This window comes from Sphaerodactylus townsendi, linkage group LG02 (genome assembly GCF_021028975.2).
Source record: "Sphaerodactylus townsendi isolate TG3544 linkage group LG02, MPM_Stown_v2.3, whole genome shotgun sequence".
NCBI lineage: Eukaryota > Metazoa > Chordata > Lepidosauria > Squamata > Sphaerodactylidae > Sphaerodactylus > Sphaerodactylus townsendi.
In genome coordinates this window covers 162,939,488-162,954,799 of record NC_059426.1, presented here as the reverse complement: position 1 = coordinate 162,954,799, position 15,312 = coordinate 162,939,488, and the positions used below count along the sequence as shown (strand labels likewise).

Genomic DNA, 15,312 nt, shown 5'->3' with positions numbered 1-15,312 from the left:
AACATAATAAAATGTAATTTACTATCTAACCGTAAGGCATTTCTGTAGGGTATTCTAAAAGCTTTTATCACTGATGCTTTGGAGTTTGTTCTGGGTTTGACAATTAGCGCTCATATCTGAATTGCTGCATACTGGAAACCCTACACCACCACTGATTTTACTTCTCTTTTATCCACCTGCCAGGAAGAAGCAAGATAGATTGTTGTTGTGAGTTTCCTGAATTAAGGCAGTAACCTAGGGACATACTCCTAGGTATGATTGGAAAAAGGTGCGTGGCAGGACATTTGGGAATTCAAACCAATTCCAGGCCAGAGCTGGAAGAACTCTTCACCCTCCCATGGTAAGAGTTTAACGGCTTAACACACTGTGTGGAAGCATCCAAGCCAAGGTGTGGAGAATAGAAGGAAATGAACAGATGTCTGCCTCGACCAGCCTAGCTTTGCTTGTATCCATTTCTCAGGACAGAATGTCAGAGTAAAACTAGTGACTTATGCTACTTATTTAGCCTTGTGTTTTGATTCTTTTTCTAATTTCTGTCACTACCGTGTAAGGTGTTGATACAGTTTTTCTGTACCCTAGTGAAATGGAGTTGTGATAGCAAAGATCTTTTTTTTCCTCATCAAGACCTCAGGCTGTGTTCAAAGACCTCACCCAGGGCACACGGTTGTGGGTCCACGTGGAGAATTCCTGACTGAGCTAAAATCATTTAGCAGGCAAAGGAGGAGAGAGAGGTGCATACCCAGCCTCTATCAGTACCTCAATCCATGTATAGCAAAAGAAAGGGCAGAGTTTGAGTGGCGGCAGCTACTGAGTAGGACCACAGGGGAGATTGTTAGGAATCTGGGTATGCTGAGATGAGGAGAACCGGGGGTGGGGGGGGGGTGGGGGGCGGGAAGGATTGTAATGTCAAGCTTAATATTTAAGCAGTCTATTATTTATGAAAGTGGATTGTTTGTGGACCCACAGATTTATGTTGGCAATAAAACCAAGTATCAGTACTTGGTTTGTTTTCATGAAAATGGCCTGTATTTGTTAATACAAAAGACGTGGCCATTTCATTTGTATTATCTGTTTTATATAATAAAAATTGAAAAATAGGACTTTGTTCTAAGAAAGGATGGTGGCCCGGGGCCCCTAAGTTGGACAATGTTTATGAACTGGAAGAATGTGTTTCTTGTGATTCTTTAGTTTTCCGCAGGTGGCCAGTGTCAGTCTATGGGAGGAGGAGGGCTGTTAAAGCCTTTTGTCAGCTTGTACCACGCGTGGACTACTTTCTTCGCCCGTTCCCCCAGCCTACGCATCAGGAATTTGTTTCCTGCAGTATAGGGATGTCCATATATAAAAGTAATGGGTTGAATGAAAGCCGTCAAGGAAGGTATAGTGTGATGGCCGTTACATTGACGTTGCATCTATCACATGGTTTTGGAATGTCATGCAGCATTTAAAAAAATCTGTACATGCCCCCAAAATACAGTAAAAATGTAGACATGGCCTTTGGAAAAACAGGAAACAAAGAGAAAATAAAAAATTATTACCACCTTCCAGCTTATCCCTGTTACTGCCTTTTTCAGCTTTATTCATTTATACCCAGCTTTTATCTGGAATGCATAGAGGCTTGTACTGTTCTCCTCTTCTTCAATTTATCCACACAACCCTGTAAAGTTGGTTAAGCTGAGTGTGTGTGACTGGCCCAAGGTCAACCCAGTAAACTTCCATGGCAGAATGGAGGTTTGAGCCTGGGTCTCCCAGATCCTAATTCAGCACTCTATCCCAGGGGTCTGCAACCTGCGGCTCTCCAGATGTTCATGGACTACAAATTGCCTTGCTGGCAGGGGTTGCAGACCCCTGCTCTATCCACTGTAACTACTCTGGCTTTGTTCTAGTTCAGTTTAAATCCTTTCCCTGGTTTTCCCATTGTTGCCCCATTTGAAAGATGGTGGAGGAAAATGCACCTCCTCCTTTTCAAAGGGTTTGTGTGATGTTTAAATAACCTGCTTTGAAAGAGAAAGGTCTAGTTCCGGAAGCAGTATGTCAAGATGGTGAGGGTGATGGTTTACCTTGCTTGGTTCTCTCTGTCTAGCTTTGACTTGAACATCCTTTTTCTTCTAGAGTTATTATCTTGGAAAGGAAACTGAGATAGGATCTTATTGTTCTTATTTAGCTTTCTTAACACTTCCTCATAGCATACATTCTCAGAGTAGAGTATCCTATATGCTCTCATTTCATCCTTTCCAAACCACTAATACAAATGAAAAACTATATGTTTGTATTGGGATAGGCGTTTAAAGAATGTGAACAGCATGCCAATACATCCAAGAATGTTGAATGTTTTGTATTACAGACAGTGGGACTGGCTCCAGTTCTCCTTTGCTGGCAACAAAGTACATGTCTGCTTGTGGAAGAGGGGGGACAATTTTTCCTGACCCCCCCACCCCCGGATTTTTTCTGGTACGCGCCTAAACTGCTTGGGTCACTGTACAGACTGCAGTGGTGGGGAGAAGCAAGCAAAATTTCATTCTGCAGGATTAATTTGGCTCGTGGTCATTTGCATGCAGTTTGTGCTGGTCCCCCCTTTTTCTGACTCTTTGCAAAAATGATAAAAACTATGAACAGTTCAGGATTTTGCAGATCAACCTATTGTGCATGGAGCTGCACTTTACAGTTTAGGATTGCTGTTACATCTGCATACACTGACGGGAGTATAGATCTTCTCTGTATCACATGGGCTCATTAGGCATGCAACGCTTACATTGAGGCTCTTCTCTGTGCAGTGGCCTTGTAGTGGGCTCTCCTCACATTTTTCTGTTTATACACGAGGAGGCACTCACTCTGCTGCGGAGCTTTTCTGCAGAGAACTCTCCCAGACCTGGTCCTCTTAACTATGCCCATCAAGTAATCCTTAAGGGCACAGATCTCAAGACTGCAGGCATGGAAAACGTCTTAGAAAACTGGAAATCTTTTGTGGAATATCTTTTGAGAACTTGCTCCAACAGAGAAGCAATAGCAGGATTTTGAATTTAAAAGAAAACAGCAGAATGTATTGAAAGATTAGTAAAACAAAAATAATGGGTTTAATAATGTATGTCTTTTTTAGCAAAAACTTTATGCATGAAAGTCAGCTTTTAATCAAAGATGAGATAGCTGGAAGTCAATGTAGTCACTGTAGGGTGTGTAATGGGTAGTATTTTGTTAGTATTTAATTTATTTCCATTTTCCTTGTTTGTTGTTACTGTCGGTGTTGGTGACTGTGTATGCTTTCTAGCTTTTGTGTGATAAAAATAAAATAATTTGGAAAAAAAGATTGCTGGTTTAAGCTGCACTTACATCGATATTACTGTTCCAAAAATAATCCCCTCTTCCAAATGAAAGAGGCAAAGCAATTCCGTGGACTGGCTAAAGGAGTAGACAGCCCTAGAGCTGATATCCCCTCCCCTCCCCACACACACATTCTTGAGGCTTGTTATTTCCAAGCACTCTCTGTTATTATATTGATATCTCAATATATCAGTATGACAACTAGAGGTTGGTATGTTTTGGCTAAGCCCCTGTGAGTGAGCTTCTTTTCTGTGAGTTGAAGCAGTCAGCAACACGGAAAAGAGGGGAGGGGAGGGGGAAGGCAGTAGTACAAGGGAGTGGGAAGGCTGGTGGCGGGCAGAGGGAAAACGTCTGGGGCAAAGCTGTGCTCGCTAGCAAATCTGCCCCTCTTGAAGCGAAGAAAATGAAAATCGTGCTAAAATCGGTCTCGCTTGCCGTGGAGAGAAAGGAAAGTGAAAGCAGGGCTCAAGGAAAGACGTCTGTACAAGAAATCTTGCTGTGACGGACATGCGCCCCCATCTTGCAGCGGACACATTGTACATAATCTGCCATGGTTACTTTTACCATCTTGGGCTGGGGTTCCAACTCATTTGGCGTGATTTGGCCATGGTCATCACTCAGTGTTTACATATGGTTGAAATACTGCAATGTGCTGTACATGGGCCTACCTTTGAAAATTGGTTGGAACCTGCATGGCCCAGGCTAACCTGATCTCATCAGATCTTGGAAGTTAAGTAGGGTTGGCTCTGGTTAGTACTTTGATGGAAGACCACCAAGGAAGTCCAGGGTTGCTGTGTGGGGGCAGGCAACAGCAAACCACCTCTGTTAGCTTCTTACCTTGGAAACCCGATGGGGGTCACCATAAGTTGGCTGTGACTTGGTGGTATTTTCCACCAGAACGTATAATCTAAAACACAGCAGCAAGGCTGCTTACCATTGAGAGTTACAGGGACTAGTTTGGAAAAGTGTTTAGAGGCTACTGGTATTCTTCCAGACATAATTCAAAGTGCTGATTGTTATCTATAAACCCTTCAGGGTACTAGAAGAATTCTCTTCTCATATGCAGATCTGACTGCTGGCTAAGATCATCTGTAGGAACCCTGATATGTGTGTGCCCCAGGTGTCAGAATTATAATGGTGGAGACTAGAAAGGTCACATCAAAGGCTTTCACAGCCAGAATTGACTAACTGTTGTGGATTCTCAAAATTGTGTGGATTCTCAAAATTTATCCTTACTGTAAGAAATATAATACCGCCCAAGAAAATGTATTATTGGATAAATTAAAAAAAATGGAGGCCAGTTGTAAAATCAGATCTTGTAGCGTAGTAGTTAACAGGTGCTGAGCCATGTGACCAAGTATCAATTGTCGTCTTGTGTACTTTTGTATTTTGCATCTCATGGTAAGTTTGTGTATTATATGTATTTGGAAGATTTGGTTCCTACATTTATGTCAGTTAGGCACTGGATGTTTGTTGCACAATTGCACTGGCTGAAAATAGAACCCTTTTGCACTTTGTTGTTGTTGTCTTTGCCTGTAGCTGAGGTGTAACAGATTGTTGTCTTTTAAAGTTATTACATACAAAGGATGCAAAGAGGTTGCCGCATGGAAAAGAAATGTCATCGGCTGATTTTGACCTAGTTCACTCATATACATCGTGCTCCATACTTTGATGAACCGTTCTAATTGCTACATTCATTGGCTTGGATGCAGATATATGCAAGTGGAAATATAAATGGGCAGACCCCAGTTTCTCTTGCACAAGATCTTGTACAACACCCAAAACTTTTCTCCCCGTATGTTGCCTGGTGCCCCGAAATTGGTTTCACAAGATCTTGTGGAAGTGTAAATGCAAGTGGGGATACAGTACCTGTGACTTAATGCAAGCAACACTACTTCTCCTCCTCCTCCTCCTCCTCCTCCTCCTCTGTAAAGGCACATCTGACTTAGGGCGACCCCCGCTGGGGTTTTCAGGGCAGGAGACATTCAAAGGTGGTTTTGCCTCCATGTCACGAACCTGGTATTTGTTGGAGGTCTCCCATCCAAATACTTGCCAGGGTATCAAACCCTTCTTAGTGGCTGATGAGATCATCCTAGCCTGGAGTATCCAGGTCAGTGCAAGTGACTGTTTTGTGCTGAATCCAAGCCATGGCTTCCATTTGAATTATCAGTTGTAAGAGGGTTCTGTATTGAATTAGTGTTTGCTATTTAGGTCTGTTGTTTAAGTTCATCTTTGGCAACAATGAAAATCTTAATTCAGTCATCAGATAGTGGATTGGAGCCAAGGTACCAGCAATAGTGCTTGACTAATGAAAATTCCATGTCTCCCTCTTCCTGATGCAACTCATCTACCTCGCTAAAATGCTATCTCTGTGTGATGGGATCCTCAACCTGGGGTGGACAGGTGGGGGTGGGGGTGGACATTTGCCGAGGAAGTGAGAAAGAAATTGGTGAAAATAATTACGGTATATACTTGTGTATAAGTCAAGTTTTTCAGCACATTTTTTGTGCTGAAAAAGCCCCCCTCGACTTATACACAAGTCCGGTGTATTTTTAAAAATATTTTAGGGTTTTTACTTTGTTGCCTCCAGGGGGGGCTAGCAGCACCAAAATTTCAGGGTATCATCAGGTGATACTCCCGATGATACCACCCAAGTTTGGTAAGGTTTGGTTCAGGGGGTCCAAAGTTATGGACCCCTAAATGGGGTGCCCCATCTCCAATTGTTTCCAATGGGAGCTAATAGTAGATGGGACTACATTTTGAGGGTCCATAACATTGGACCCCTTGAACCAAACTTCACTAAACCTGGGTGGTATCATCAGGATAATTTCTTGCTGATACCAGCCAGGTTTGGTGATGTTTGGTTCAGGGGGTCCAAAGTTATGGATCCCCAAAGTGGGTGCTCTCATCCCCCATTGTTTCCAATGGAAGCTAATAGTAGATGGGGCTACCCTTTTGAGGGTCCATAACTTTGGACCCTCTCAACCAAACTTCACCCAACCTGGGTGGTATCATCAGGAGGTCCTCATAAAGATGCTCTGAAATGTTGGTACTGCTAACATAAACATTGCTCCCCTGAAAGGTTGTGTGAATGTTCCTTCTAAAATGACACCTGCCATGTGCAATTTTAAAAATATGTACACTAAAAATAATGAACTATTCTTTTAAAAAGCAGGGTAGTTTTGAGTCAAAGTGAACAGGCATGTTCATTCCAGTTTTTATTGTAAGATCCATTGTTTAAAGCCCTTCCTTACAAAAAAGCTAAAGTTTTTGTACTTTTAAAGTTATTGTTGGTACCATATTGTTCTTGTTGACCCTCTTTTCCACTCACAGAGCTAGTTTACTTTACCCTAAAAAAAATTTAATCTACTGATGCCTCAATTAACGTAATTTTATTGGTATCTATTTTTATTTTTGAAATTTACCAGTAGCTGCTGCATTTCCCACCCTTGACTTATACGCGTGTCAATAACCTTTCCCAGTTTTTTGTGGTAAAATTAGGTGCCTCGACTTATATGCGGGTCGACTTATACACGAGTATATATGGGTATCCCACTGGTGGAAGTCCCATAAAGGCAGAAAATGATTCTTGTGTCCAACTCAGTATCTACAGCTTTTTTCCAATAATGATGAATTTTTGTGGCTACAAAAAACATGTAAAACGCTGGCATTATCTGAAAAACAAATATTTGAACTCTTCCCTAGAAGCTAAAATGACTGAACCGAGGTTATTGTACTTTCATCACATTATGAGGAGACAAGACTCGCTGGAAATTGCTCATGAAGGTTGAAGGCAGGAGGGGAAGAGCAGAATCTGACATGATGAGGTGGATGGACTCAGTCAAGGAAGCCTCAGCTCTCAATTTGCAAGACCTGAGCAAGGCTGTTAACAATAGGATGTTTTGGAAAACGTTAATTCATAGGGTTGCCATAAGTCTGAAACAAGATGAATGGAACTTAACACACAAATACGTGGTGATTTAGTATCATTAATATCTTGTCTTGTATCATTAATGCAATTTTTCTTAATGTAGATCAGCACAGACAGGCTTAGGGCTCACATGTAAGGAGGGGAAAACTTCTCCTTAAACATACAGCATAATTTTGACATCTCAAGCCCTTTTGTGAAGCAGGAGGTCACTTCTTGATTCAGTTCAATTACAGTTTTACTATACAGTTGCTCAAGTTTCCACTTGAGCTGTGGAGGGTTAACTGGTGAACCAGATTAGCTTGTGCACTCCAACATATGCCAGCTGGGTGACCTTGGGCTAGTCACAGTTCTTCGGAGCTCTCTCACAGGGTGTTTGTAGTTGGGGTGGGGAGGGAAAGGAGATTGTAAGCCCCTTTGAGCCTCCTTACAGGAGAGAAAGGTGGGATATAACTCCAAACTCTTCTCTTCTTCTGTCTTATCATGGACCCTTGTTCAACATTAGAGAACATATTGATGTATCTGGAGATGTGCAAGCAAAAATGTGTCTGGACCCACTGGCTGCATCCTGAGTGTTCATTTTTCCCAGCTTAAAGAGAGTCTTCACTGAGAAATATATCTTTTTAAAAAAAGAGTTTGTAGTCAAGTCAACTAGTGTGGGAACATGTTCAGATTTTTTTAGAAAACTGAAATGGCTCTGCTGTAAAAGAACCTAATACTCCAGAGGCTGATAAGGAAGTTGAACAGATATTGAAGTAGTAGATTAATACTGGGAATATCACCTACAGTTACAAGTGGTTTCTAGGGAGGGAAATATATTCTGCTTTCAAAACCCAAGAACAAAATGCTGCTTTATGCTTTGATTTCTACAGTTACTCCTTAAACCAAGCTGATCCCTCCTGATGCTTATTAGCCAATCCTCCTGTTTGCATCACCATTTTGTACACCTTACTCTTTGAGCCAGTGGAATAGCAGAATCCATATTACGCAAGACAGAACCTAAGGGGTCTTCTGCTGTATATCCAGAAAAGGCAGAAAAATGATTGCATAACATTCCTTAATACTACTGTCATGCCAGTCTATATACTTCACCCAAGACCGAGACCAAAATGACTTCATGTTCACCCCAACCCCTCTTGGAGACATGCAGGATATTTCATCAAGCAACCCCCTATATATAAATTTAAGCTGGATCAACACATGCAGGAGAACAAGTAACAGAAGAAAAAGTCCTATTTGCAGAAAGAATTGCAATACAATTAAATGTGAATGGAGGGTAACATTTGTAATGCTTTCACACGCATACATATGCCATGTCCTACAGATGTTTATGAACAGTGGTTATATTCCAGGCATCTTCTGTTGACATATACTGTCAACTGTCACAGTGTACTAGAGAGAGAAGTACAAAAATGTCCGTAGGGAACCTGATTTTTAAAAGGGGAAGGGTCCCCCCATTGATCTGGCCTTCCCCATTTCCTCTTGCTTGAGTTTTAAAATTTGTATTACTTTAAGATTTAGAACAGAGGACTGCAACCTGCAGCTCTCCAGATGTTCATGGACTACAAATCCCATCAGTTAAGCACTGGATGTTTGTTGCACAATTGCACTGGCTGAAAATCTTCTAAATCGGGCTGATGGGAATTGTAGTCCATGAACATCTGGGGAGCCGCAGGTTGCAGACCCCTGATTTAGAAGATCGAGGGAAAGGGACCAACGTGCCATATTGCCCCATGTTGCTTGCGCTACAGAAGTATGCTGTGAGGGGCTAAGCCAGCAAACATGGCAATGTGCTCATGTGGCATTTGTTGCTGGGCCCTTGCACATTAGCTGGCAGCACAAACATGTTTCTTGCCAGATGCCACCATTATAGAAGCCACTGTTGATACTTGATGCGCCTTCCTCAAACACTGTCTTGCTTATTTACTGAGCTACAGTACCTTCTGTTGTTCCTGTTGGCTTATTAGTGGCACAACTTGTTCAGTCTTAAGCTGATCAGGTTTTTTTGTCCACCGAGTTGTGACGACTGCTCTTCAGTTGTTGGCCCGCAAACCGCAAAGAGGACTTTGACAGGGCAAACACAATGTGCCGGTCTTGTTGGGTGAGCTGCTGATTCCTTTGCCACACCCAGGCTCAAATTTCACCGTACCTTTGAGACTATTTTTACGGTGTGGGAGGGCAGGCTTATTCCACTTGCTTAACATTTCCAGTGGAAATGATCAGTTATCCCACTTAGGCCACATTTTGTAAAACTGGCTTCATTTTGAAAGACAGAAAATGTGAAATCCCAGACAGAAACCAGTTTTGAAGGAGGGAATGGAAGGCAGCGGTGCTAGGCCCACACCTCGCTCTCCTCTGGGCTTCCTGCAACTTGTATCTTTGCAGTTTTTGAGGGAATCATTCCTTCCTCACAATGGGGTCGGGGCCTATCCGGCTTGGCTCAGAAGTCTCCAGTGGCTGATCCTAAGTAGAAACTTTAAAGCCTAATTCAGGGGTCTGCAATCTGTGGCTCTCCAGATGTTCGTGGACTACAGTTCCCATCAGCCCCTGCCACCACAGCCAATTGGCCATGGTGGCAGGGGCTGATGGGAATTGTAGTCCGTGAACATCTGGAGAGCCACAGGTTGCAGACTCCTGCAATTAGAAACCTGGACATTTTTCCCTGGGGAAGAAAAAGGGAGTGGGGAGGGTGGGGAGAAGAGAGATAGCTGGAGCAGTATATTTTCAGAACGCTACTGTACAAAGCGGTCGTCTCATTGTTTTTTTTAAAAAAAGATTTATTGTATCATTTGAATTTTCCATTTTATATAAGTATCTTCATCATACATTATCAAACAATACATTTGTTTCCCCCCTCCCCCATTATATCTTCTTCATAATTTTATCACACAAACAACAGTAAGTTCATTCTCTGTAGCCTCTTCTCCCATATTTCTTCATTGACTTCATCTCATTGTTTTGACATTGTTTCTCATTCATTAGAGCAGAAGTCTGCAACCTGCGGCTCTCCAGATGTTCATGGACTACAATTCCCATCAGCCCCTGCCATTGGCCATGCTGGCAGGGGTTGATGGGAATTGTAGTCCATGAACATCTGGAGAGCCGCAGGTTGCAGACCCCTGCATTAGAGACTAAACCTAGCATAGGCCTCATAAAAAGCCCCTGTGTCAAGTTAGAAATGTATCAAGGTGACCAGATGGGGGGAACTTTTGGAAATAGGGTATGGTTTTCTTTGTTTTTGGCAACACATTGACGTGTGATCAGCTTGCCAATGACCCATTTTTTGCAAGGCTAAACTAATAATTTGTGTTTTCTCCTTTATTTTTGACAGCAAAACCATTTACACAGTTGGTGAAGGAAATGCAACTACATCGGGATGACTTTGAAATTATAAAAGTCATTGGCAGAGGAGCATTTGGTGAGGTAAGATATTTTTTTTAACTCAACATTAGTTGCTTTACCTAATCTGATGAAATGAGATCTGGTCCTCAAGCAGTTTGGCCTTGATGAAGTAATTGGTCTTTAAAGGACCGCAGGGTAAACAAAGCCATCTTTCTGGAATCTAAGTACTTTGTGATTGTCATAGAGGGAAATCGATTTGGGGGCCAGAATAATATGTGTATAATGAAGGAACGCAGGCAGAGCCACAGTGACACGTTGCTTATATTGACTGGTAAACTCTTCCAAATCTTTAGAAACCTGGGAAAACATTAGCTTTTACTGGTGGGAGTATTATATGGAAAGAAGGATTCTGTTTTAGCCATTATCTATATTGTCAGTGATACAGTGTTTGCTAATTCGGCTGTTATCTTTGAATGTTATATCCATAGAAATGGTGGGGATGTATTTAAGACACGGAGACATGATCTGAAGTCTAAAAGAAATGGATCCTTCTGTGATGCATGAGGATGGAATAAATGTTCTTAAGAGCCTCTTCAATCATGCACTGTACTGTGACAAGTATTTGGATAAAGGAGGCGCTCTCTTAAAACAGAGCAGGGCTTGGCAAGTGCTTCTGCTTTATCAGACACGGCACTTTACAAATAGTAGTGTGTATCCCAAGAGGTCTCTGCATGCTGCAAGAATCCATGATACTCTGGATCTGCTAGCTACCAAATTCCTTTAGGTTCCTTCCAAGGATGCTCACCTCTACACCCTTCTCCGGTAGTGTAATTCCTTGCAATGTATCTGAACTGCTTTTGAAGTTCCCCAGAGTTTCAGAGAATGCTTTCTTGGCAGCGTTTGGAGTAGCTTTTGCATGGGAAGGAGTTCTGATTGTGTACCTACACACCCTGTATTTGGTGCATCGTATTTATAAATGGGGCCTTGACCTGGCTAGCCTGATCTTGTCAGATCTCAGCAGCTAAGCAGAGCCAACTGTTGCAAGTGTTTAGATAGGAGACCTCCAAGGAATACCAGGGTCATGAAACAGAGCAGGCAATGGCAAGCACATTTGAATGTCTCTTACCTTGAAAACCCTATGCAGGGTGACCAACCTATGGCACTCCAGATGTTCATGGACTACAATTCCCATCAGCCCCAATGATTTTAACCCATATGATAACTATAAATCACTGCCAACAAAAAGCATGTGCCCTACAATCATACATATCTTCCTCTTCCCAGCAGAAGTCATCACCTCACTCATCATGAATATTTCAAGCATCTTCTCATTCACATGTTCTCTTCCGGTTCACTGACTCTCCAACACGAAATGGCCCCTGATGCACAAGATTAATGGGGAGATTAGCATTTACATGATGGTGTCCCGTTTCAAAAAGAAGTGAATCTGGTCTCAGTGTCTGTACAATCCCTTCTGAGCTGGAAAGATTTGCAGCCTTTATATCCCTACAGTACCTGAACTCGGTGGGTAAGGGAGAGCAGTAACAGTGGCTGGCAAATGGCTAGTCCTGAGGACAAGTAGGGTACAGGTAGGATCCTCTCCCCCAAGTCTAGTGTGTCACTCACATGTAAATAATAATTTTGTTATATTCCCAGACACTAAATAGAGGCCCTGCTGTTCATGGCATATTCGACACATCTGCTTTCATTTATATATTTCTAGTGGTCAGGGTAATAGCTTCTAGTGGCCCAGAGAAGGGCTTTCCTACTCTTTGTGGTTTCTCCTCTGGTGCCCACTGGTGACCTAAAGAATGGTATTTTTCTCTTCTTTTATTTTGTTTTATAAAGCTAGGGTAGATTCTTAGGCTCATTCCGCACATGCAGAATAATGCACTTTCAAACTGCTTTCAGTGCTCTTTGAAGCTTTGCGGAATAGCAAAATCCACTTGCAAGCAGTTGTGAAAGTGGTTTGAAAACGCATTATTTTGCGTGTGCGGAAGGGGCCTCAGATCCTGCAGTAAATTTCTGCTAATGCATTAGGTGCCTGGGAGGTGTGTGGCTGGCCAGAGATTCCTGAATGAAGCAGATGGTTTGGATCTGTTTCAGTCTGGTTTCTGGCCTGGTTAAGGGACTGATATGGTCTTGCTTGCCCTGGTCAGTGAGCGGAAGTTTGACCCTGTTAATGCTCCTTGACCTCTTAGCAGCTTTTAATTCCACCAGTCATAGTATTCTTCTGGATCGCCCTTTGGGACTGAGACTGGTAGGTACTGTTTTGCATTGATTCTAGTCCTACCTCAGGGATAGGTTTCAGAGTGTGCAGGAATAACATTTCCAGGATCATTTTGGGCTGCAGCTGTAGTAGGGAGGTAAAGAAGTCCTGTTTTATTGATGGAGATCCCTTCATTTCCTTCCGTTTCAAAGCCATTATCTGACCCCCCCTCCACCAATGGCACTGATTGATTTGAATAAAGCGTTCTTATTTTTGTTGATGTGAGCCATCACATTGTATGTTGCTGGACTGAGCATGTGCATATTTCTGTTTTAGGAGAATTTGTAAAATTAGCTTCCTAGACTATGGAGTTTTGATGCCTAATATGCTGTGAATTTATGGTGCACACTTTGTCATGGTTGAACAATAAACCTGTAGTGATACCTGTTGTGACATTTGTGTTGCCTGCAGCCTGGGTTCCCAGGTTAAATCTGGGTCACAAGTGTTGAGGAATATGTGTAGCGGCCAGGGGTGTAGCTAGGGTAAATGGAGCCCGGGGCAAAATCTGAGTTTTGCGCCCCCCATTTGGGCAGCATCCCTCCCCCACCACGACCAAACAACATTTTTTGCACCAGGTCATCTCAAAGTCACCATTGCATTATAGAACATGGCCCAACACAAAAATCTGAACACACCCAGGGCTCCCTAGTTTAAACAACATTGAAAGTGATGCTATTTTTTGAAGGCGGGGAATCCACCCTGAAACAGCATCACTTTTAATGTTGTTTAAACTACAGAGCCCAGATTCTCCTTTTAAATCCACCTTAAGGGGATACTCTGGGCTCCCTAGTTTAAACAACATTGAAAGTGATGCTGTTTCAGGGTAGATTCCCCACCCCAAACAGCATCATTTTCAATGTTGGTTATTGTGGGTTTTCTGGGCTGTGTGGTCGTGGTCTGGTGTATCTTGTTCCTAATGTTTAACCTACATCTGTGGCTGGTAGTTTCAGAGGAAAAACACAGAGAGAGGTCTAGTATACACTGTGTCCAGCCTTCTCTTATAATAGACTTCTCTCTGTGATACACTTCTGAAGATGCCAGCCACAGATGCAGGCGAAATGTTAGGAACAATATCTATCAGACCACGGCTACACAGCCTGTAAAACTCACAACTACGAGTTGAATCTGGTTTTTGAAAGCCTTCAACAATACCTTTAATGTTTTTTTAAATCTAGGGAGCCCAGATTCTCCCTTTAAATCCACTCCAAAGGAGGTGGATTTAAAGAGAGAACCTGGGGAAAATTTGAGGGTGCCTGTCAGGGGAGCAATGTTTAAGCTAACAGTATCAAACTTTTAGGCTATCTTCAGAAGACTCTCCTGATTAAACCACCCAGGTTTAGTGAAGTTTGGTTTAGGAAGCCCAAAGTTATGGACCCTCAAAAGGGTAGCCCCATCTACCATTAGCTCCCATTGGAAACAATGGAGGATGGGGCCCCCCTTTTTGGGGGTCCATAGCTTTGGACCCCCCTGAACCAAACTGCACCGAACCTGGGAGGTATCAGCAGGAGACTATCCTTATGATACCACCCAGGTTTAGTGAAGTTTGATTCAGGGGATCCAAAGTTATGGACCCCCCAAAATGGTAGCCCCGTTTACTATTAGCTCCCATTGGAAATAATGGAGTATGGGGTCACCCATTTTGGGGGTCCATAGCTTTGGACCCCCTGAACCAAACTGCACCAAACTTGGCTGGTATCATCAGGAGAGTCACCTGACAATAGTCTGAAAGTTTGGTGCAGCTAGCCTAAAAACTGCGCCCCCTGCAGGCCAAAAATGGGGAAAACCCTGAAAAATAGAAAAAGCCACTAACGAACCTGCAATTTTTGCGCCCACCACAAGGTGGCGCCCGGGGCACTTGTCCCCGGGTGTCCCCATGGTAGCTACGCCTCTGGTAGCGGCTTCCTGCTATTTATGAGTAGGACTGTGCAAGTTTGAGACTGAATTGGTGAACAAGGAAGTAACTTCTTTCTCTGTTACTCACATACATTACTTGGCTGCAGTTACGAGCCAGCCTTTGGAGAAGAAATGACTGTGACTACTTGTAAATGAATCTTTGGGGTTAAAGGAGGAAAAATTAACTTATTGGCTCCTATTTAATGGAATCCTAGCAACCACTATATTCCTGGGGCACATAATTCTACAGTGCATTATTGAGACAGACTGAATGAACAAAAATAAAATACGTTTGATCAGTACAAATTTCCTTTTCTAGGTTTCATCTTAAATTGTAATGCTTCCAGTGAGACAGAGAATTCTGTTCCAGAATTCTGTTCTCTGTTGCTTCCGGCTTTGCTCATCTTAGGACATTGTTCTCATCTCCTCCATTTTATCCTCTCAATAACGCTGTAAATTAAATTAATCTGAGAGTAAGTAACTGGCCCAAGTTACCCAACAGGCTAGTCTGACACTTAACTACACCATTCTGGCCTTCCTATGGCTTGAGTATGGCAAATGTGCT

The 15,312-nt window shown here is 42.7% G+C and overlaps 1 protein-coding gene across 1 annotated transcript in view; it reads left to right on the top strand.

The window, feature by feature from the left end:
• CDC42BPB (CDC42 binding protein kinase beta) overlaps positions 1–15,312 on the top strand; it is a 160,590-nt gene that overhangs the window by 41,826 nt on the left and 103,452 nt on the right. The window contains exon 2 of the mRNA XM_048484640.1: positions 10,575–10,666. Within this exon, the coding sequence (XP_048340597.1) occupies positions 10,575–10,666 (92 nt within the window). The remainder of the gene's footprint in view (positions 1–10,574; positions 10,667–15,312) is intronic.